Below are 24,462 nucleotides of genomic sequence, written 5' to 3'. Positions count from 1 at the left end.
GCAGTGTGTTTGTGTAGTGTATGTGTTTGTGTACTGTATGCAATGTGTGTGTATAGTATATGCAGTTTGTGTGTATGCAGTTTGTGTGTATAGTGTATGCAGTGTGTGTGTGTGTAGTGTATAGTGTATGCAGTGTGTGTAGTGTATGCATTGTGTGTGTAGTGTATGCAATGTGTGTTTGTAGTGTATGCAGTGTGTGTGTATAGTGTGTATGCAGTGTGTGTGTGTGTCTGTGTGCATAGTGTGTATGCAGTGTGTGTGCATATAGTGTGTGTATAGTGTGTATGGAGTGTGTGTGTATAGTGTGTATGCAATGTGTGTGTCTGTGTGCATATTGTGTATACACTGTGTGTGCATATAGTGTGTGTGTGTGTATAGTGTGTATGTAGTGTGTGTGTGCATAGACTGTATGCAGTGTGTGTGTGTGGGAGGGGGAAACACTACATTCCCTGGTTGTCCGGTGGTGCAGTATGGTTGCCCAGTGAAGAGGGGCCCAGGAGTCTCCACATCCAGCAGCAGCAGTGGGGCGTGCGGAGGGTGCCCCGGGTGCCACTCACTAGGGGTTGCCCGGGGAGCAATTTCAGGCAGCTTGCAGGAGTCACCATGTTTGCTTCCCATCCGGCAGCAGCATGTCCTCTGTTCTTGCGATCGGCGAGAGCGTTGCCGCGCGATGCACACGCAATGGATGCCGGAGCGTTGCCATGGCAACCCACTGCAACGCTCTTGCGGATCGTGAGAACAGAGGACATACTGCTGCTGGATGTGGAGACTCCTGGGCCCTTCTTCACTGGGCAACCATACTTTGCCACCGGACCACCAGGGAATGTAGTCTGTCTTCCCTCCCTGGACACAGGTAAGAGTCAGGGAGGGGACACACAAACAATACACACTGCTCACTATACACTCATGATACACACACACACATTGCATACACACTATACACACACTGCATACACACTATGCACACACACACACACTGCATACACACTACACACACACACTGCATACACACACACACCGCAAACACACTATACAAACACACATACTGCATACACTGCATACACTAAACACACACTGCATACACACTATATACACACAGCATACACACTATACACACACACACTGCATACACACTATACACACACTCCATACACACTACACACACACACTGCATACACACTATACACACACACTATACACACACACACATCATACACACTATGCACACTATCTGTGTGTCAGTGTATGTGTATGTGTGTATCTGTATGTGTGTCTGTGCTAATGTGTCTCTGTACATGTGTGTCAGTGTGTGTGTTTGCATCTATATGTGTGTTTGTATCTGTGTGTCTCTATCTGTATGTGTGTCAGTGTTTGTCTGCATCACTGCATGACCGTGTTTCTATGTATCTACATGTGTATACCTATGTGTCTGTGTATCTGTATGTGCCAGTGTGTGCATCTGAGTGTCTATGTATCTGCATGTGTGCCAGTGTGTGTATATTTAAGTATATGTGTATATGTGCATACATCTCAGCATTTCACCAACACTACACAGAAATACACCCCTGCATCCAAATATCAACACTACATAAAAACACACCACATACTCAAATAAAGTTATAATTTTTTTTTTTTTTTTTTTCAAATTTATATTTTATTATTTTTTTTAGCAAGTATGATGCGGGATACAGAATGAAGAAGGGGAGGGTAAACAGGGGGTTACATTGATTTACAGTTCTCGTATGATCATATTAACATTGTCGTTGGAACAGAGGTTGACACTTAAAGGTAGTTACCACATTGATGCAATACAGATTAGCGAATCTATTGTTCACGTGGTTAGGTCACGGTTCGGTGCCTGCGTGTCTTCGTTTCGTGTAATGAACGAGCTAGAGTTAAATCATGAGTCGGGGGGAGGATGGGGAGGGTGGGCGATATATCGGGAGATGATGGATTAGTTGGGGGGGGGGCTTGAGAGTACCTTAAGAAAACCTTGCGCCTAGTATTCTACGCGCTGTATGAGTACAATTGTTCGGGTAGCATGTCTTGGTTTACCTGGGGCATGTTGGGGGACCCGGGGAGATGGTTGGTTGTGACTTCGTGTTAATGTCAACACGGTAGTCGAGTCCAGAGATCCTACTTGTGTCGTTTGGTACCCCTTCCCATTGACCCCATCTCGTGTCAAACGCTAATTTCTTTTGTGGGGACATAATTGCCATTCTCTCGTATGTCTTATATTGGGAGATTCTATTCTGGAGTTGGGTCAAGGATGGGCAGATCTGAGATTTCCAGTTTTGCGTCAGCAGATTTCTTGCTGCCAATATAGTGATGGCTGTTATTTGTTTTTGTGTGATGGAGAGGTCGTCAGGGAGTATTAGTAGGAGACAGGAGGTTTTTGTCAGGTGGAATTTGGGGATCTGCAGTTGGTCTAGTGTCGTCGATACTGCGGTCCAAAGGGGCCGGATATCGCTACAGGACCACCACAGGTGCTCCAGAGTGCCCACCTTGTCATTGCACCTCCAGCAAGTGTGTGGTGTGTTGGGGTATATGCGGTGGAGCCTCTGGGGGGTCATGTACCAGCGGTATAGGAGCTTTCTGTGGGCTTCAATGTGCGTATAGCACTTTGTCCATTTGGAGAGGCCATTGAGGGCCCGAAGCCAGTCTTGGTCTGTCAGTGTCGTTTCACAGTCTGTCTCCCAGTGGGTCTTGTAGGGGTATGACGTGGTGGAGTAGAGCTCTTGCCAAGCTTTGTAGCACAGTGTGAGTGTTTTGGGTTTCGTGGGTGCCGTCCAGCACCTACTCAGAAGTATGGAAGGGGTAATATTGGTTGTGGATGGTGCGGTATGAAGTGGGAGCGTGTGTGCTTGTAGTGCACTTTTGATTTGTAAATAGGAGAATATTGCCTTGTTCGGGAGTTGCCACTGTTGCTGAAGGATTGGAAATGGGATCGTACCATTAGTGTCTAACAGCTGTGACAGTGTTGTGATTCCTGCTGTGGTCCATACTTTTAAGGGGATATTGGGCACTATAGCCCGTAAGACGGAGAGTGGGGATTTGGGGTGCAGTCTGTCTCTGTGTCCCACTTGGTCCATAAACGTATCCCATGTGGATATTGTGATTTGTGTGGTCGGGAACAGGTCATTGCGTTTGGCCCTAAATTTCCTCGGTGTCCACAGATATTCTATCAGGGAAGCATCTGTGAATTGTGCCCTCTCCATGTCCACCCATTGTAGCATGCCTGGGTGTGCATGTAAGAGCACGCCTGCAGAAAGTATCGCGGCTTTGTGGTATAATTGCAGGTTGGGGAGACCCACCCCTCCCAGTCGTGGTGCTGTTTGGAGAAGCCTCAATGATACCCTTGGTTTCTTCCCGTTCCATATGTAGGTGCCACATAGTTTTTGTAGGGCTTTACAAAATTGGGGGGTAATCCCCAGTGGTATCATGCGAAAGATGTACAGGATACGTGGGAGGATCATCATCTTATACGTGTTAATTCTCCCTAACCATGAGATGTTAGTGTGTTTCCACCTGCCCATTTCTACCTTACATGACGTCAGTAAAGGTTTATAATTCAAATGTGAGGTGGTAGAAATTGAGGTGGCTATTTTTACTCCTAGGTACGTGATCGAGGTAGACTTCCAATCAAACTGGTGGGAGGTTTGGAGCGAGGATAGCAGGGGTTTGGGTAGGTTTATTGGTAAGGCTTGGGTCTTATCTTGGTTAAGGCGGTAGTAGGATATATCTCCAAAGTGATGTAGGAGGTCTAACAAGGGGGTGAGGGAGCGGTTTGGGTCCGACAGTGCTATAAATATATCATCGGCGAACAAGGCCAAGCTGTATGTTTTGTTGTGGATATCAACACCTATTATTTCGGGGTGAGATCGGATCTTCTGGGCTAGGGGCTCTAGAGCGAGTATGTACAGAAGGGGTGACAGAGGACAACCTTGTCGGGTACCATTTGTTATCGAAAAAGCAGTGGATAGGAATCCACCATGTGAGACTTTTGCTGCTGGGCGGTGGTATAGGGCCATAATGCTAGTGACAACGGGTGCCGGGAAGTTAAAGTGTGTTAGAACTTTGGCCATGTAGGTCCAGTTGAGGCGGTCAAAGGCCTTCTCCGCGTCTAACGCGAGAAGGAGGCCTGGTGCTTTCCTGGATTCTAACGTTGAGATCATATTTAGAATTTTTCTGGTATTATCTGAGCCCTGTCGACTCTGGATGAACCCCGACTGGTCATTATGAATTATTTTATGGAGGAGGGGGGCTAGCCGGTTGCTGATCAGTTTTGCATACAATTTGGCGTCTCCATTTAGGAGAGAGATGGGTCGGTAGTTTTTGCAGTGCGTTGGGGGTTTGCCGGGTTTGGGGAGAGTGGAGATGTGTGCCAGGAGCATTTCGTCAGGTAGCGCTCCTTTAGTGGCGCACTCATTGACTAGTTGGAGGAGTAGTGGTGCTATGGTAGGAGAAAATGTCTTGTAATATTCGTTTGTGAGGCCATCTGGGCCTGGCGATTTATGTGCTGGGAGTCGGGAAATTGCTTTCGTGAGTTCGTCTAAGGAGAAGGGTCGTGTTAAGGGTATGAGGTCTTCTTCTGTCAGTTTGGGTAGGTGGAGTGAAGATAGAAAACCGTCTATTATATCTGGTGTCGGCTTAGTGACGTTGGGGTCATTTTTCAGGTTATATAGGTCGCCATAGTATTTGGCGAACTGGTCTACGATAGTTTGGGGGTTCGTCACTTTCACACCCTTTGAATCGTGGAGGAAGGCGATCCTGGAGGCGACCGTTCTTTTCTTTAGCTGCGACGCCAAAATAGCCCCAGCTTTGTTGCCACTCATAAAAAAATTGTGTTTAAGCTTCCTAAGTGTGTATGTCGTTTTTGCCAATTCGAGGGTGTTTAGCTTGTTATGAAGGGTCAGGAGTTCTGATTTTGTGGTGGGGTTTGGGTCCCTTTTGTTATGGTGAGTTAGATTGCGGATATTTTCTAAGAGGGTGTTGTATTCAGCCGTTCTCCGTTTTTTGGCATGGCTAGCATGTTTTATGAAGCTGCCTCTGATGACCGCCTTATGCGCTAACCAGATATTTTCAATTGAGGATTCACAAGTGTTGTTTTCAGTGATATAGTGTTGTAGATCTTGTGTTATTTGGGACACTACTGATGGGTCTGTTAAGAGAGATTCATTGAGCCTCCAGGAGCCTGAGCCCCTGTTGGAGAATGTCTCGTTGATGCTGAGTGCGATGGGGGCATGATCTGATCATGTCATTACTCCAATTTTGGCTCCTTCTATTCGGGCCATTGATACGGAAGGAATAAGGAATCTGTCTATCCGGGAATAACTGTTGTGGGCTGCCGTGTAGCAAGTGTGGTCTATATCAGTTGGGTGTAAAATGCGCCACGGGTCTACTATGCGTGCTGCGGCTAGTGTAGAACATATCTTTGTTGTAAGTGTGTGCCTATTTTTGAGTGTGCAACTTTTGACTTGGGCTGTCGAGGAGGAGTCCAGGGTACTATCTAATAAAAAATTTGTGTCGCCTCCAATGATCACCTCCCCATGTTTGTACATATCAGTTAACGCTAAAATCCTCAGCAAAAATTCATTTTGGTTATCATTAGGACTATACACATTAACGAGAGTATATGGAGCATTGTTCAGCATACATTGGATAATGAGATAACGGCCCTTCTTATCACTAATCTTTCTAACTAAGGAAAACACCACATCTTTGCCAATTACAATGGAGACCCCCCTTTTTTTGGTCGAGTAGCATGAGTGAAAATCGTGCGGGTACCACTTGGAGGTAAATTTGGGTCTAGAGCCCCATTTAAAATGGGTTTCTTGGAAAAATGCCACTTGGGCTCCACTTCTCCTTGCCTCTTGAATGGCCAGACGCCGTTTATTAGGGGAGTTAAGCCCTTTAGCATTGAGGGACATTATTTTAATTACCATTTAACCAGTGCGTGGCGTGCTGCGCCAGTGGTTCGTGAAATGCAGCCCAGTCTGTCAATTTCTCGTTTAGGCCATGCTGGGGGGTATTCTCGTGTTGTGTAGCCTTGATAGGTATAGGCGGTTTGTAATATTGTGCATGAAGTAGATTGAGTTTGCACGGTACTCTCATCGGGGGGGTGGGATAGGGTTGGGAAGCAGAACAGGGGATTAAACTATATACATAATTCCGAAAGTCACATTCTGGTGACATGTGGTTGCCTAAGGCAACGGAGACGAAAGGCTACTAAGGCCTTGGGGGTGTACCACACGAGGTGTAACACTAAGGTCTCGGTGCGTGTGAGATCTATAATATCATAACATAGAGCATGGTGCAGCCGGGTGTTACTCACCCGGAGCGGCTAGGCTTATGGCCTGTAGTCAAACCCTGGTAGGGTGATCGGTGGACATATTATAACATAAACATAACATATGAACGGTATAACCTGTATTCAAAGTCTTTAAGAAAGGGTGACCTGGCAGTGGTCATATATTCTCAGGTCGGTGCCTCTCCTGGGTCTGTGCGTGCTTGGGAGGCTCTAGACACTCGCGACCAGTCCTTCTGCAGTGTCTTAGGTGTTTGGGCCGGGGCAGGTTTCTTCTTAGGGCTGGTGGTTACGAAGGGTACGTCCCAGTCTTGTAGCGCCTTTTTGCCGTCCTCAGGGGTCATGATGGGTCTGTCGATGCCATTCCTTTTAACGAGCAGTTTTGTGGGGAAGCCCCATTTGTAAGGGATATTTGCGCTTCTTAGTGCTTCGGTTATTGGTGCAAACGTGCGTCTTTTGGTCATAGTCGCCGCAGAGAGATCTGTAAATAGTTTGATATCTCTGTACTGTTCTGGCCACTTGTTCGCGGTCCTAGAGGTCTGCATGATCCTGTCTTTGACAGTGAAATGGTGCACTCTAGTGATTGTGTCTCTTGCAGTTTCAGGTGGGAGATGCTTAGGCTTGGGGAGTCTGTGAGTTCTGTCGAGTATGAGGTCAAACTCCGACAATGATGGGATCAGGATTTTAAACAGGTCTTTAACATACCTGGGTAGGTCCTGTTGCGTTATGGTCTCAGGTATACCCCTTATACGGATGTTATTCCGCCTGCTTCTATCCTCTTGGTCGGCCATCTTGTCTTCCAGAAACTTAAGCTTGCGTTCAAGTTCAGTGTAGGCCTCAGCCAACACGTTGTGGGCATCCACTAATTCTTCTGACTTGTCCTCTAAGGAGGCAGTGCGTTCTCCTATGCTGTGGATGTCAGCTTTGATGTCTGCAGTCATTTTTTGGATGTCAGCTTTGAATGAAGATTGCAGTTCCTGCATGATTAGCCTGATTGAGGCGTTTGTAGCTGGGCTGTCAGGTGCAGTTTGATATTCTCCTGATTCAGAGCTGTGGATAGGAGAGTGCCGATCGTCGGCGCCATCTTGGATTTTCGGCTCCGCGGTTTGGGGCCGTTCCAGGTGCAAATTTAGGGTTTTTTGCTTAAATTTTTTCGACGCCATCTGTGCTGGGTGTTCACCGCTATCTGGGTGTTTCTGTCCGTCCGTTTTCAGGGTTTAACAGGCTTGTAAAGTCGATTTATTGCCGCGGACCGGGAGAGCTCCGTTTCTGCACGTCCGCTCACATGTGCAGTCAGGCCACGCCCCCAATAAAGTTATTTTTTAAAATGTGTTGTTTTCTTTTACATTTTAAAATTGGGGGCGGAAGGTGAAGAGGGGTGTCAAATATAAGATCCGCCCGGGTGCCAAATGCTCAAGGTACGCCCTTGCTTATATTTAAACCAAGTACAACGCAATTGTTTAATCTGTTTTCTTTCACATGCGACTTTGAAATATATCTACACATTTTCCAATGAATCATTTGAGAACTTGACCAGCTGCATTTTGTAGTTTCTCCACCTTTGCTATGAAACTGCATGTGTGCCAAGCATTCTCCCATATGGCATATTTAAAGCTCATGTTACTTTACTTTAATCTACTTTAAGATACATTTGTATCTTGTGCTATTCATTTATTAAAATATCGTTATATATTTTTGAATTGCCACAAGGTCCCTGGTGCTGTCAGTAAGGGATTAGAAACACATTGACATGCAGTAAACTGAGTATAGAAAAAAAAAAGGTAGATGATATTTTGTCTGTTTGAATGGTGACTTTTTTTTATCCTGCTGAAGTTCCATGCATATGCATCACCAATCCTGATTCGTCAAAAAAAATATTCTGTGAATAATTTGCGATCTTTTTATTAAAGGCTGCAATTGCAGCAATACTTGGAATGGGAAAAACCTAAATGCATTATTTGAAGCCGATTACATGCGTTCTAAACAGCAATATTTCTCTGAACTCCAAAATTTCTAATTATACTCTTATTCATACTTCCCAATTCATTATATCATAGGGGTCTCTCTTAAGTTAGCAGGTTCTGAGGATTATTTCTATATTTTTTTAATTATTCATCGCCTGAACCAAGCTGGAAGGAAATGTTTCAACTGAGTTAAAAAGTGCAATCATACTGGACAACCCTCCAGATCTCTAGTTTTATACTGAAAATTAAATGAATGTGAGTTTATTGCAAAAATATAATATATTTTTCAACGAGCTGGGTAGGTGTTTTGGTTATTGGTAAACATAATTAGCAAAATTGCTTCCAACACAATATATTTAATTGAACATGAATATGAATTCACACTGGCATCTGTGGGATTGTTGAACATAAAATGACCATTTATTCTTCTTGCCTAAAACAAACATTGGCTGCCCTCCCCAGTTTATATGTATATAATGTGTGTGTATGTTACATGTACAGATAATAAATTAAACTACTACTAATCAACCAACAACAGTGCTCTTAATTGAATAGATGTTAAATTATTTTTGTATACATCAAGTTGGCTTATTTGAATTGTAAACGTACATACTTTTAGCAAATTCTGTAGATGTTACCCTGTAGCATTTAGATTGGGGTTAACAGGAAATCGATAAACTGCTGTGCTGTTTGATACTTTGACCTACTGATACTTTGACCTTATCTATTCCAAATCACATATACAAATATATGGAATTTATTCAATAAACTATTGAAGAAATTCAAAGGTTAGTGTAAAAATATTAATATGATTCATTACCAAATTACTTAGAGGATCACAAGGCTACATTTAATATTTATTTATGTTCCTTTGCAGGTCAAAGCTATTGATGCAGATTCTGGCTTGTTTGGCCACATTCGCTATTCTGTTTATGATGGCTTTCACGACTCCAAGGAATCCCAGAAATTTAGTATTGATCGAGAGACTGGGCAAATCTGTGTGGGCCAAGATATTAACAGAGAAGGTGAGGCTGGCAGCTACGACCTTCTGGTTAAAGCACAGGATGAGGTATGTTTCTAAATTGAATTGCATCTTGTCCCAAATAATTGAATCTTGGCTTCAAAACACTCAGGAGTGGGGAAGGATTCCAGTGATAGAGTAGGCAATATACACTCATGCCTGAACTATGCTAATTCAAGTTCAGGAAATAACAACAACATATTATAAAGAGAATTGATACAATGTGAGTTCTGTAGCTGTGTATAAATTAGTTTCCAGAATTTCCTCTCATTATCACATTTTCTCCTTGCAAATCAATACAAAGAGAAACACAAATTTAAACTGTGAATTTAAACTTTTTTTTTACATAAATTTAGATTAATACTGTTTCTACACATTGCAAGGTAATATGTAAACTAGAGATTGCCGAACAAATACAAATAATTTCATTTACATATTTTATATGGAAGTTTGCCCCGGGGCTAAACCGGCAGTCCTGGGAAATATGGAAAACATTAACATATTGTCTATAGAGAGGTCAGGAAATATAGTCCTTTGTAATCTTTAACCCCTTAAGGACACATGACATGTGTGACATGTCATGATTCCCTTTTATTCCAGAAGTTTGGTCCTTAAGGGGTTAAATGTAATGATGATTAAAGAAAAAACTAACTTTTTGTATAACCTGATAGCTCACTAAATGATGACTATTGAGTTATGACATTTTAATTTAGCTTAATTTTTAGTTGTTTACTTTTTAAATTACATTATATTTCTTGTTGTCATGGTTCAGTTAGTTCATACCAAGCTAATTAATTTCACTACATATGTATGGCACTTACAAAGGCATCCCCGAGTGCACATGCACTCATATTGCATGGCAGATGCCTGTGTGTGCATAAGCATGTCTTTACTCTCCAGTAAGTGCTTCACTAGCAGTCACAAGACTCAATTTAACAGAATTTCACTGGTGCAGCAGTTTGGCTGAGCATATAACTGTACTGCAAAATATATACTTTTTTAATTAAGCTAATTCCGCTTGCACTTCAGGTCACCGTGACTCAACAACATTCCAATGGAATAGAACAGTATTTTACAATTCAAATTTGATCCATGTTTGGACAATATTTGACTTTGAGCATTTGGTGCCACTAATTCTGTTATGGGTCTTCTTTCTGGACATGCAAACATTTGATCTGCTAGGTGTTGGGTTCCTTCTGGCTGTTCAACCATAGAATGTTTAATTTTCATAGATGGCTGCTGTCCCATTTGCATCTATGCAAACTGTACAATTTGAGAAGCATTTCCCTTTGGCTGCCACAGTACTTTTCTTTCTCTTGGGCATCAGTTTGCAACACATCTCCTCAGGAATGTCACATGTACCTCAACAGAGGCATACAACTTCTACATCCTCTTCTTATAACTCCATTTAGAGGAAATTGAAAGGGTAGATATGAAGCACTTCAGCATTGCCACCCAACAGTGCTGTCTGTTACATACCACACTATATATGCCTAGCCACCAAATAAAAATAGTTATTTATTTCAACAATGCAACCAATCCTGCAGTAGCTAGTAAACACTATTGAGTAACTAATGCAGTATAGCAACATAGAATAAATATAATCAAATAATACGAGCTTGAAGTGGTGAGCTTGAGAATGATCTACACACCATACCAATGCCTTATCTATGAAACTCTTCAACACTTGGTTGCATTATTGTTTTGTTGTCAAGGTATTACTCATCATCTAGATGGGTCATTGCAATGTTTACAGATTAGGTGTTTGTCAGGAAACAGCAAATAGCTGTGAAAACATTTACTGCCTTACTTGCGCTGATAATAATATTGCTATTGCCACTATGAACTATGTACCAGTTAGAGACAGATGTTTTAATACACAGCTAAGGTAATCAAATTCTATTTTAAGATACTGTGTCTTGGAAATAGTGTTTACCTCAGCACAGAAAATGCAGTGTCTTGTGAAAACTGTCCTTTCTGTTTCATTTGTTGCTGTTCCGTTTATTTTTAGAAGACACCTAGCCAGTGACCTATATTGAAAATTGAATATGTCTCTCTATTCATTTAATTGTATTAGACCTGGTATAAGAAGGACCCCGGTCTCCTATCACAAATCCTGATAACACATACAGTATCTCACAAAAGTGAGTACACCCCTCACATTTTTGTAAATATTTTGTCTTTTCATGTGACAACACTGAAAAAATTACACTCTGCTACAATGTAAAATAGTAAGTGTACAGCCTGCGTAACAGTGTAAATTTGCTGTCCCCTCAAAATAACTCAACACACAGACATTTATGTCTAAACCATTGGCAACAAAAGTGAGTACTCCCCTAAGTGGAAATGTCCAAATTGGGCGCAATTAGCCATTTTGCCTCCCTGGTGTCATGTGACTCGTTAGTGATACAAGGTCTCAGGTGTGAATGGGGAGCAATTGTGTTAAATTTTATGTTATCGCTCTCACACTCTCTCATACTGGTCACTGGAAGTTCAACATGGCACCTCATGGCAAATAACTCTCTGAGTAGATGAAAAAAAGAAATGTTGCTCCACATAAAGATGGCCTAGGCCATAGACCATATAGTGGTTTCACAGGACAGGTTCCACTCAGAACAGGCCTTGCCATCGTCGACCAAAGAAGTTGAGTGCACATGCTCATTGTCATATCCAGTGGAAATAGACGTGTGAGTGCTGTCAGCATTGCTGCAAAGGTTGAAGGGGTGGGGGGTCAGCCTGTCAGTGCTCAGACCATACACCACACACTGCATCAAATTGGTCTGCATGGCTGTCATCCCAGAAGGAAGCCTATTCTAAAGATGATGCACAAGAAAGCTCGCAAACTGTTTGCTGAAGACAAGCAGACTACGGACATGGATTACTGGAACCATATCCTGTGGTCCGATGAGACCAAGATAAACTTATTTGGTTCGGATGGTGTCAAGCGTGTGTGGCAGCAACTGGGTGAGGAGTACAAAGACTAGTGTACAGTCAAGCATGGTGATAGGAGTGTCACGGTCTGGGCCTGCATGAGTGCTGCCAGCACAGGGGAGCTACAGTTCATTGAGGGAACCATAAATGCCAACATGTACTGTGACATACTGAAGCAGAGCATGATCCCCTCCCTTTGCAGACTGGGCCACAGGGCAGTATTCCAACATGATAGCGACCCCAAACACACCTCCAAGACAACCACTGCCTTGCTAAAGAAGCTGAAGGTAAAGGTGATGGATAGGCCAAGCATGTCTCTAGACCTAAACCCTATTGAGCATCCGTGAAACAACCTCAAATGGAAGGTGGGGGAGCACAAGGTCTCTAACATCCACCAGCTTTGTGATGTCATCATGGAGGAGTGGAAAATGACTCTGGTGAACTACATGCCCATGAGGGTTAAGGCAGTGCTGGAAAATAATGGTGGCCACAAACAATATTGACACTTTGGGCCCAATTTGGACATTTCTACTTAGGGGTGTACTCACTTTGTTTCCAACGGTTTAGACATTTATGGTTGTGTGTTGAGTTATTTTGAGGGGACAGCAAATTTACACTGTTACACAGGCTGTACACTTACTACTTTACATTGTAGCAGAGTGTAATTTCTTCAGTGTTGTCACATGAAAAGATATAATACAATATTTACAAAAATGTGAGGGGTGTGCTCACTTTTGTGAGATACTGTATAAGCCTTACATGAGAGGTTTTAGTAAGCATGAAATGGAGTGCAATGTCTTCCATCCACGGGGACCACTAGCTTTCAGTTGCAAGTGGAATATGGCAGTGGGCCTGTATCGCTAATGATCTGCAACAGCCATGAGCCACCTGGGTAGATTAAAGGACCGTGCTACCAGCAATAAATCCTAAAAGGGGCTGTGAGGAACTGACTCTGCTGGGTTTCGAACCCTGGTTTACATGCTGCTAAACCTCTTCCTTACCACTACACCAACCTGCCTTTTGCAAATGTACCTGAGATCTGGTAACCTTGACTCTATAAGCATTGGTATCACTGACAAGTCTCTTCAGCTGTGTCTGGTCATGTGTCTGGTTCTTGGCCTATAAAAGCCACTTCCTGTCTCTGTACCTTTGCCAGATTATTGTGGTTCCTGTACTCTCTAATCAAGCTTGTTCCTGTTTCTCCTACCTGTTGCTGATTTTGGACCGTTTTGACTTTGCTGCTTCTCCTTCCCACTGACCTCGGCTTGCCTCACTACGATTATCATCTCTCTGTTCCAGTCTCCCATCTCTGCTTAAGACCAGAAGGCCACTCAAGGCTCAGGGGCTCAACCACCTGGGTAACGAGTGGCTACCTCTGGCAGAAAACATTGCTGATCTGGCTACTGAACTCCAACACTTTGTAACATCAATATCATTACAGGGGCACTCTGCCTTTCCATAGTTGAGTGGGGAGATCACAGTGAACTCTTTACATAGGTCTTTAAGGTATCAAATTACTTCTACATTTTCTTTAGGGTGCAGTCCACTGGTGTTACTCCTAAGAACAAAGTGCTGGGGGGTAGGGAGATGAGACACACAAATGGGGCTATGAAGAGAAAGAGATACACAACAAGGTGGGGGGGGGGAGGGCAAAGAGCCACAGAGAGGCTGGGGAAGGAACAAAAGAGACAGGCAGGGACCTGGGGGAGACACCCAGAGGGGTTGCGGGGACACAAAGAGACACAGAGGGGCTGTGTGAGAGACAGACATTGTTTGGGAGAGAGACACCAAGAGGGGCTGGGGGGACACAAAGAGCCACGGAGGGGCTGGGAAGGGGCAGAAGAGACAGATAAAGGCTTTAACTAAACCCATTAGCTTTTAGTTGTGTCGGCTAAAATCTACTGGATATTTAGTCAATTAAACTAGACTAAAACTAAAACAGATGACTAAAATATGACTAAAACTAAAATGGCTTTTTAGTGAAAAGACTATGACTAAAACTAAATTGAAATTTGCCGCCAAAATTAACACTGGTACACACGTGCAACACTACAAATGGCCTTCCTACCAGAAACACCACAAGCAGTCTTCCCTTTAGACATGAAGCAACACAAAACTCTACACACAAAACATTACAGTATGCCCCCCCACATACAACATCACAGACAGCCTTCTGCAAAAATACAACACCCTGTTTCAAACCTGCTCCACTTTGTCCACTGGTGTTTCACTTATGGGGACACTAGAGATAAGTCCTCTCAAGCAACCACAACCACGTCAATAAATGTATATACTTTTACTACATTTTATTTTGCCATTTTCCCTGTGAGTTAGCACTTTAGGTGTTTTGCACATTGGCTGTCTGGAAGGACATTAAACTGACATGCCCACTTTGGGTAGGCATGCATGTCATCAGCATGAAACAAGACACCCTAACCCTACCACATTTTTTTTGTTTGCTCTGCTCCTCAATGCCTGTGTCAAATATTTTTCCTAAACCAGCACAGCAGTGGTTTTGCAGTTCAAGGCATTGACAATGCCTACTGCCACATGCCTATGGCCACATTGCTTAACAAGGGCCAGACTGGCAATACAAATCAATTTTGGAAAATGTTTATACCAGCCACATTTTGTATTGAGCAGATATACATAGGGAAAGAAAACTTAAAATTGGACATAGGACTTGAAAAACTGCTGTATTTTAAGCAGACATGTAAAAGAATACCTTGATGTGCCATGATAAATCTGCTAATGAGACCCAAACGTTGACTGCATGGTATTACATTTCTGTATTAAATAAAAGTTATTGTGTTTATTCTTAAAGCCTTTGAGTGCCTTCTTCATTAAACATAGTATAGGGACGGAAGTTGACACTAGCAACAATGGGAGACGTTATTTCTTTAGTAATGAGGAGGAGGGTGCAATGAGCTTCACATTCTCAGTGATGAAGAAGACAACTTCACCTGTTCATACTGTTTAGAAATATCACAAACATTAGGGTTTCTTCACTAAACTACCTACAAATTCCAAAAGTAGGCTAAAGTAGCGGATTTGGAACAATTCTCCAAAGCAGACATAGCCACAGCTTGGTTATTTTAGCCATGTGTTGCTGTTTAGATTTCAGCTCTCTGTAATTCATATTATAATGAATAAATCCCATAATAAATTCCATTGTGTAACTTACTACATGTTAAACCTGATTACCTGTTGGATAAATGTTTTTAAATTCAGTTAGCTAAATGTATTAATGTCACACACTGTGTATTGTAATTTGATAGTTCTGTGAACACTATCTCTATCTGTTTAACATTTGCTCAGTTCAGCAGGGGCTAAAATTGCCATGCTCTGTAGGCTATGCAAATGTATTTTTTTTGTGTCAATCTTTATTTTTATGTGTTACAAACAAGCATGTGAAGCCACAACAGCATAAACATGACAAAGAATACAATGTAGAATAAACAGCATCATGGCATTTGATAGATTATCCAAATTTTTAGATGGAAGAAACATGCTCAGGTAGACTATGTCAATAGATATTTGCAATAGTGGAGTGAGTACCAGAGTTATCCCCAAGACACTTAAGAGACAAAGCTTGAGAGCCCCCCTGTATAGCTTGAAATCAGTCGATGCCTGCTCTATTCCAGAGGTGCTGGAACAGTGTGCGAGAGTCCTTCACAATCAGAATCAGGACAATATCCAGAAATGCAGGAGTTATATTTTTACGCTGCAATCCTCTGGGCCACACTGACTCAGCAGTGCCATCGAAACAGATGAATGGTGAGTAAAGGTCAGATGTAAAGTCCCATGCCTTTTAATTGTGGATATCCTGCTCCAGCACAGGTGCAGAAACGCCATGTAGGACAGTGTGATCTTCAGCCTCTACTGAGAGGGACCATTGCGTTTCCTCACGGTTGCCCAGTGCTTCAGTCATCTGTAGTATGGTAGGGACTTCCACACAACCATCTTTAGGCAAGGAGTGTTGTGGAGGCAGGGATGAGCCCATCCACTGCTCTGTAAAGCAGAGCCAAAAGTCTCAAAGATATCATCTATTCGCTGAATAGTGGAATGTGGGTGTGTTGCTTCAGAAGGCCCGCTGTTGGTTGCCATCATTATAGGGGTAGGAAGACATGGCATTGCTGACATGGAACATAAGGAGATTCTCCTGGACCCGGGATGACCCCCCACTGGTCCATAATATGAGGAATGGGGACCCATACTCGAGTTTCCAACCTTATATGGTGTCCTGAGATCGACCTCCTCCCCTGCGCTGACCATGCTTGTAGGCCACTCTGAATCCTTGGGTTAATCCCCCATGTGGGTTTTCTTATGCGGTATCAGCATGTGCACCGTGGGGTCACCTCTTGACTTGTGGCTCATATGTGTCTAGAAAAGGCTTTTTGTGGCTGTAATACTGCAAAATGTGCTTTGTTGAGCAGGAGCTGTTCCATCCAACATTTGCGTTAAAGCCCCGCCCACTATTCAAATGTCTTTGTTAGACCATGATCATGCCACCTACCGCTCTGTTTATATTTTGTTTGCACATTTTTATATATATATATATATATATATATTATTAAGCATAACATTTTAAAAATGTATGGTTATTATCTATATAAGTGCTATCTATCTGTCTGTCTGTCTATCTATCTCAACATCTGTGTTATACCAGCATTTTTAAGGTAGCTCTGAGAGATACATGTTCTAGTTTGCCTCGCAAAAGTGGTACACCCCTATTCCTTTAATGATGTGTCAGTAGCAGAGCTAGGGGGAGATACATGTAGGGGTAGGGTTGCCACCCTTTTTAAAAAATAAACACTGTCCAGGATAATGTTCAGTGCTCTCTGCAGGGTCCTAGCGCAATGAGCATAGCTCAAACGTGCCTAATAAAGTGAATTCAAAGCAAATTTCAAATTTAAGGTCAAATAACTTTCTTTGAAAAATTCTTCAAGTTTGTCTCCCATGTTTAAATTAGAAAGCACTCATCGATATTGCAGTACTGGGACGTAATGGTGGACGAACACAATATAACAAAATGGGGGAAATAAATCACCATATTTCTTTGCTAAGATAGAGTTTAAGTAACCTTGAAAGATTTAAAATTGTATTTATTGTTTGTGTGTGCACTGATCCTTAATCTGTATTTTGTATAGATATTGGTTTTAATACAGCATCACTACTGAGAAATGCATGTTCGGGGTGTGATTCCTAATCCTTTGTTTTTCTTTCTGAGGATAGAATTAATGACAGCACCTGTTAACAGTGGCTGCAGCCCAGTCATATAACTCATGAAGCCAGTGAAATGTGCACTGTATGATGCTGCCCTTGAGATGTAGACCCACAATTCCATAAATTCCATATGCCATAACAAGTTTTAAAATTAGGTTAATCTGCATTGAAACGTATGATGTCACATTATGCAGTTATGACTTCAACATTAAGATATATCCATTCAAATCAAAGTCAGATTAAGTGAAAGCCCATTTTAGTAAATTGGAATAAAATCTCTCAGCTATTTATATATTTCTGTGTTTATCTTGAATTTCCTCAATTCTTCACAATTCCCCATTTAGTTGATAAATACCCTTCCTTCAAATTATCCAAAAATTACTTGTAGCTTCTTCACCTTGTGGTGTTTTTTTTTTAGAGTGAGCATACTCTTGATGTTATTTTACCACTGATCTCACGCAGCTTGACAGCCCTTGTGTAGTCTGTATAGCAAATAAAATCAATGTCTGCTTCTGTATGTAATGGTCAGACCTGTATAACAATTAGGCAGAAAGTAAAGATAAATCCATGAAATTAATGTTGCAGCAGACTATACTCACTTTATGCATACTTTCCGTGAACTTTTTCAAGCTGAAATACTATACTTGTTAAAAGGACATTCCACTGCCCAGATACAAAATAAATATAAATCGCTGTTTGCTAGATATACTTTAAATGAAAACTTGCATGCATTAAATAAGCATTTTTTTCAGTGGGAGTATATCTAAAAACAGCTTGCGAAAACTGCAGTTCTCTTGTCTGCTGCTTTGCAAGCCCTACCCTACTAACCCTGCCCAGACTGTATGTGACTGTTCAGTCACAGACTTCCCAATGCAGTTCAATCAGAAGTCTTTGCAAGGCAGGTGCTCTGGACAGTTCAGGACACATAAGCTAACCAAACAAGCAATTAACAAGACCTGTTGTCTGCTTGAAAAGCCAGGGGGTGTCACCAGTAGCAGAACTAATGTAGAGGGGTCCTGGTCTAAGAATTTTTTTGGGGCACCTTTATCGCAAGGCTGCTCAAAGGTAGATACTGTGACAGCTGGGGTTCTACTATGTTCCCATTCTTGCAGAGTTGTTTTTAGCACTGAGCAGTTTTTGTGTGGTTAATGTAAGCATGTTTTTATATGGAGTAGGTTTGTGTTGACATTGGAATGCAAGCAGGAATTTGTGTGTAGTGTGGTTTTTGAATGCAGTGGTGTGTTTATATATAATTTTGTACAGAGGTGTGTTTGTATTTAGTGCTGACGTTTGAATGCACGGGTGATTGTATGTATTGTTCATGTTTGATGGCAGCGGTGTGTTTGTGTGTAGTGTTGGTGTTTAAATGCTGAATTGTATGCACATATACACATTGCTATACACAGATGCACACACTGACACACATGCAGATATACAGACACACATACACACACACACACACACATATGCAGATACACATGCCGACACATATGCAGATAAACATGAAAACAAGACGAGCACAGTTACACACATACAGATGCACACACTGATAGACATACAGATAGACAGACACACAGATACAAACACTGACACACATACATAAACACAGATACACATACTGACAACATACAGATACACTCATAGATATACACATGGATACAACCCCAGTTAAACTGAAACACTCAGATACACACTGACACAATGACAGACACACAAACTGACATACAGATACACAGATGCACACACTGACAGAAAAAGAGATACACAGACACACACTGACAGACATACACACACACACACTGGTCAAAATGTCACTGGGGTCCAGTAGAAGGCTAATGCTGTTGGGAGTTATGGGCTGGCTCTCTCAACCCAGTCCCCCTCCTTTCTGCCATCTCCTCCTGTGTCCCATGTGGTTTCTATCTCTTTGTGAGGATGTGACAGGCTGTCACTTCCTGCCAGGCTGCCGATACGCAAGTGGTCAGGCTGGGCCCCTGCTGACACATACCCATCGGGTGGCCCTTTGTGCAGGAGCCACCCAACTAGCTCCCTTAGTGTGTGGGCCCTGCTGCAGTCTCACTGGCTGCACCATCAGTAGTTCTGCCAACGAGTGTAACCAGTATTATTTGCAAAAGTGTCAATTTCTATTAAAATCTGCACTGTTCCGAAATAAAAAATAGGACACACCTTTCACACATAAAGCTTTTCAGATAAATAAAGTGCTGTATGGGTCTAGAGTGTCCCTTTAACTCTCCCTTAGCTGCTACTGCAATACATCCTTTCAGTCCTTTTCCTCCTGGCCCCTTGTCTGCTACTCTCATAAACACCTAGACACTTTTAACAGCCATAATGCTGGCAAAGCATTTGGAGACATAGTCTACATGTGGTGTGCTGAAGGTTGCCTACCCTTGATTTAGACACATCCCAGGATCTTCTATGTCTGCAGGTATACTATTACGGAACGATTTCTAATAGCTGCTGCTTGCTTCCTATAACTTACACAAACATTAATCTATCATTTTAAAGAATGTAATATTGGTCACGGTAGAATGGCTCATGTGCACATGGAAGTAGAGTTTTAATGATAAATGAGTTTGCGTATTTGTCATTGAAAACATTGCGTGACCAGGAAATAGTCTCAAATAGTTCCTGATGTCATTAAATACAAGTAGCCAGTTAGAGTGGCAGGCTCGGATTACTGGAAAAACATGTAACCAAAACTGAACCAAAGAAAGTATCTTTTTTTTTTTTTTTTAAATGAATTTAGTGCATAGAGAATTATTTGCTGGCAAAGCCATGTAATTACAACTAAATTAGACTAAATATGTAATGAGTTGGTAACCAACGATATCTAGAACGATATCTGGAATGGTGCAAGTTGCCATATAAATAAAGGGTATGATCTTTGGATCCATACACTTCAGAGTTCCTGAAATGTATGTGCATAAAACTTAAAAATTGATATATGAGATGTGAAGAATATTGATAAGTGGTGTGTAAATTAATGATGAGGATATTATCTCCATACTATAATTACGGTATAAAGCACTGTGGAAAATGTTTGCAGTGTATGAATGCTAAAATCACCAAAAAGTATGGCAAAAAAAATATTATTAGAAATTTGTTAAAATAATCTAAAAAATATAATAAAATAAGTGAGAACAAAAATGTATTCAAACAGCTAACCAAACAGATGTATAACTAAAGTAAAAATACTAACATATATCATAGTAGTGCTAGAATTCTGACAATGCAATTACCGGTAATTGTGAACATGAATATAATAAAGTTATACTGCACAAAAACTCTAGGCAAATAGCCTTAAAGGTGGACAAGCAGAAATACATAACAGGATTAGCAAAATAATATGCAGTACAATGAAATTGCAAAAAATGTGGCTGCGCTGTATATAACTAAATAATACCCAGAGCAAGCAAATGTGCTGCTCAACACTGGCATACTGGATGCAAGAGGATCACTTTCTATTTATGTTGTTTATTTTTTAACATGTCCCTCTGGGTTTCAGTATGCCTTACAATAGGTTAAGGTCGCAGAAGTCCGGGGGCGGGGCTTGATGGTGAACCAAGATGGTTGCTTGAGTTTGGTCTCCTTTACTAGCAAAAAAAGACCAACTGTGTGTCAGCGCTATAGGATATAAAACATACAGTATGGCAGCACTCAATCCTAGTGATACAGAATTATACACAGAATATAGACAAATAGTTACCAAAAAAGTGCGCTAAACTGATCTGCAAATATAGAAAGACAAAGAATAGTGCAGACCATCTAAACCAAAACAAAATATGTATATTTACTAGCAAAAACCCTGCAAACTAGCGTGACCATGGGGAAGACCCACAGAGCTTCGAGCTCCCAGAGGGCCACGGATCCCAAAAGGGTCGCTTACCCCCTCTTTGTGGCACTATCTCTCTACCCCGCTAGACCTGGCCTCCCAACCTCTATCGGAGGAGGCCTCTGACGGCGTAGCCGTCATTTTCCATTAAAGTCTAGTATTCTTTACTGAATGACTGTTCGACAGTTAAGAGTAGCCTTGAAATAAATGTCCCTTTTTAATGTTAAATAATAGTTGGGCAGTACAATAGCTGCTCTAGATTAGAGCCACCGCTAGAGATGTCTTTTTCCCCTAGTGTGGGTAGCGCTGCAGTGTTCCCAAGTTGATCTCCAAGCAATAAGAAGAGCGGTATAGCTGGTATAGCTCTTATAAGAGCTAGTGGTTATAGCAAGTATAGCTGTTCCCTACAATCACGAGACGAGGCTGCGTGTTGAGGGTGAAGTGAACTGATTTTAATGGGACCACACTTGGCCTTTTGTGACAATCCCCATGCAAGGGGTACTCCCACTGTACCTAATGGAAGACTGAATTACAAAGTCACAGACCAATGACAACAGTATTACAATGCATGCCACTCCCATACATATCATGCAATCCCTCCCCTCTGCCTGGGAGATAATTGAGTCAAGTACTGCATTAACTCAATTTACAGGCAACCCGAAAGTACCCCCAAAACTTGCATAAACCCCACAAGAATATCCCCTGATAGCCCTGATCTGGGTGAGCAACATATCTAAAAATCACCCAGATAATTTCAGGGGTTCAGGATTTTCATGGAAGTCTTCTTTTTGACTGACCGCAAACGAGGCTCCTGCCCAAAATAGCTCCATAGATTCAAGTTGTGCGGTCAGTCTCTTTCGGGAGCTTCAAATATGACAAAATACAAAAGGTAACAGTTCGTGGAAGAACTAGTCGTGTGCCCCTCGTTCGGGTGATTGGTTTCCCCCGAACGCCGCTTTCTTCGGATGAATAGGAACGAAAATAGGTGAGAGTGGAAGTCTCAGCGGTGTTCGGGCCATTGAGTGTCCAATATTAGTTCCATGCACTCAACGTCCAAACACCGCTGGAAGCATTCGCCAAAACAAGATGGCTGACCTTGTGTTCGTCCATACGAACGGCGGCCACCCAGCCGACCACTTAGAATGTTCAAGTGTTTGAGATTTGTGGAGGTGTTAAAGAGGTCAAGTGGGTCAACTAGCAGCACTCGACTGTTCTGGGTAGTCCCTGTGTTAGGTACTTTGTTCGGTTAGTCAAACGGGGCAATGTTAATATAAGGAATAACCATACGTGGCCGAACAGACAGGTGAAGGGAATAAAAAACTTTAAAATCCAGGGACAGAGGATCTGTCACAGCGTCCATTAAGACCGAATGTCATAGTGTATACATCTTTACCATTGCTATTCTTTTGTATATATCAGTAACTATAGAACTGCTATGCACAATAGATTGGTAGTGTATAATTGAAGACTAATAATCCGCAAATGAATAGCCCAAGATTCAAGAAAATCTAAGCTAACATTTGACTTCCTTCTGTGTGTATTTTAATTTCTACCCAGACTTATTTGTACTGAGTATCTTGCAAAGCCAATCTTAACCTGAACTGAATTTTAGGCTCACAAAAGTAACAAAATCCATTCTGTACATTCAGAGCATACAAAGAGATCCAGCTAGTTTACATATTAAAGGTGACCCTGGTCCTGTGATTTGAATGTGTTTTGTGTTCCTATCAAGTCGTTTTCCTAATGGGGTTATAATGAAAGCATTTTCAGCAACGAGTTCTTCATTCCAAGAGATACACTGCTTTGTGTCTATACACCTGCACTATATCAAATTAATTGAAACTTAATCTTCACGAAGAATGCATTTACATGTAGGAAATCTGATAAAACATTTAATGCAAATCTGTTGTGCGCCCAGCATATCAATCTTATGTGTGCATCCTAAGTGAATATTTGATCATTGATGCAATTTTTTTTTTTTACTAATTAATTACTGCAAAGCACTAAGATAATCTAAAAGCATGGATCTGCAATAAACTGCACAATGCAAATTCAATTAAAGACCACATGTTGTTTCTCAGGTTTTTAATATTGACTGTCCGTATCCCCTATAATTAAAAAAAAATAAAATACACATAAAATGATCATTTGAAGATGTGCTTTATGCTGGATGCATTTGCTCCCTAGTTACTTTTTGGAGCTTTATACATATTCCAAAACCTATACTTTGTATGAAAGAACTGATTTTTAATCAGACACTGAATAATGCATCCAGACGATTGTTGCAGATTTGGTCAGGTTGGCTGAATTTTGACTTGAATTAACATAAATAAAGAGCCACTCAAGTTAAAATTCAGCCATGTTCACCAGATTTTGTCCATGTGGATAAAAACCCAGTGTGTTTCTAGAATGTTTCTATTTCTCCCCTTGATTTGCAATGTGTGCACTGGATTTGCCTTGACTGAACTGGATTATAGTGTCGTTTCCTAAATCGTGAATGAATTTAAAGGAACTCTATAGTCACCTAAACAACTTTAGCTTAATGAAGCAGTTTTAGTGTATAGATCAGGGGTTCTCAAGCCAGTCATCAAGGACCCTCTACCAGTCCAGGATTTAGGGATTACCTTGGTGTGTCTAAGGTTTTTAGAAAAAGAAAAAAAGGCTAAGGTGTTTTTTTTTTTCTTTTTCTAAATATCTTAGACACACCCAGGTAATCCCTAAATCCTGGACAGGGTTGAGAACCCCTGGTATAGATTGTGCCTCTCAGGTTTCACTGCTCAATTCACTGCCATTTAGGAGTTAAATCACTTTATTTCTGTTTATGCAGCCATTGCCACACCTTCCCTGGCTATGATTGACAGAGCCTGCATGAAAAAAAATGGTTTCACTTCCAATCAGATGTAATTTACCTTAAACAATTTTATCTCTTGCTCTGTAAATTGAACTTCAATCACATATAGGAGACTCTTGCAGGGTCTAGCAAGCTATTAATATATCAGAGGATAAGAAAATCTAAATTAAATAGAACTTGCAATAAAGGAAGGATAAACATTAGATGACTCTTTACAGGAAGTGTTTAGGAAGGCTGTGCAAGTCACATGCAGGGAGGTGTGACCAGGGTTAATAAACAAAGTGATTAACTCCTAAATGGCAGATAATTGAG

General features: G+C 41.6%; 1 protein-coding gene across 1 annotated transcript in view; it reads left to right on the top strand.

The window, feature by feature from the left end:
• DCHS2 (dachsous cadherin-related 2) overlaps positions 1-24,462 on the top strand; it is a 352,630-nt gene that overhangs the window by 206,595 nt on the left and 121,573 nt on the right. The window contains exon 2 of the mRNA XM_063458543.1: positions 9,149-9,340. Within this exon, the coding sequence (XP_063314613.1) occupies positions 9,149-9,340 (192 nt within the window). The remainder of the gene's footprint in view (positions 1-9,148; positions 9,341-24,462) is intronic.

Source organism: Pelobates fuscus, chromosome 6 (assembly GCF_036172605.1).
Source record: "Pelobates fuscus isolate aPelFus1 chromosome 6, aPelFus1.pri, whole genome shotgun sequence".
NCBI classification, from domain to species: Eukaryota; Metazoa; Chordata; class Amphibia; order Anura; family Pelobatidae; genus Pelobates; species Pelobates fuscus.
The sequence above is the reverse complement of the archived record's forward strand: the minus strand, read 5'-3'. Positions and strand labels throughout refer to the sequence as shown.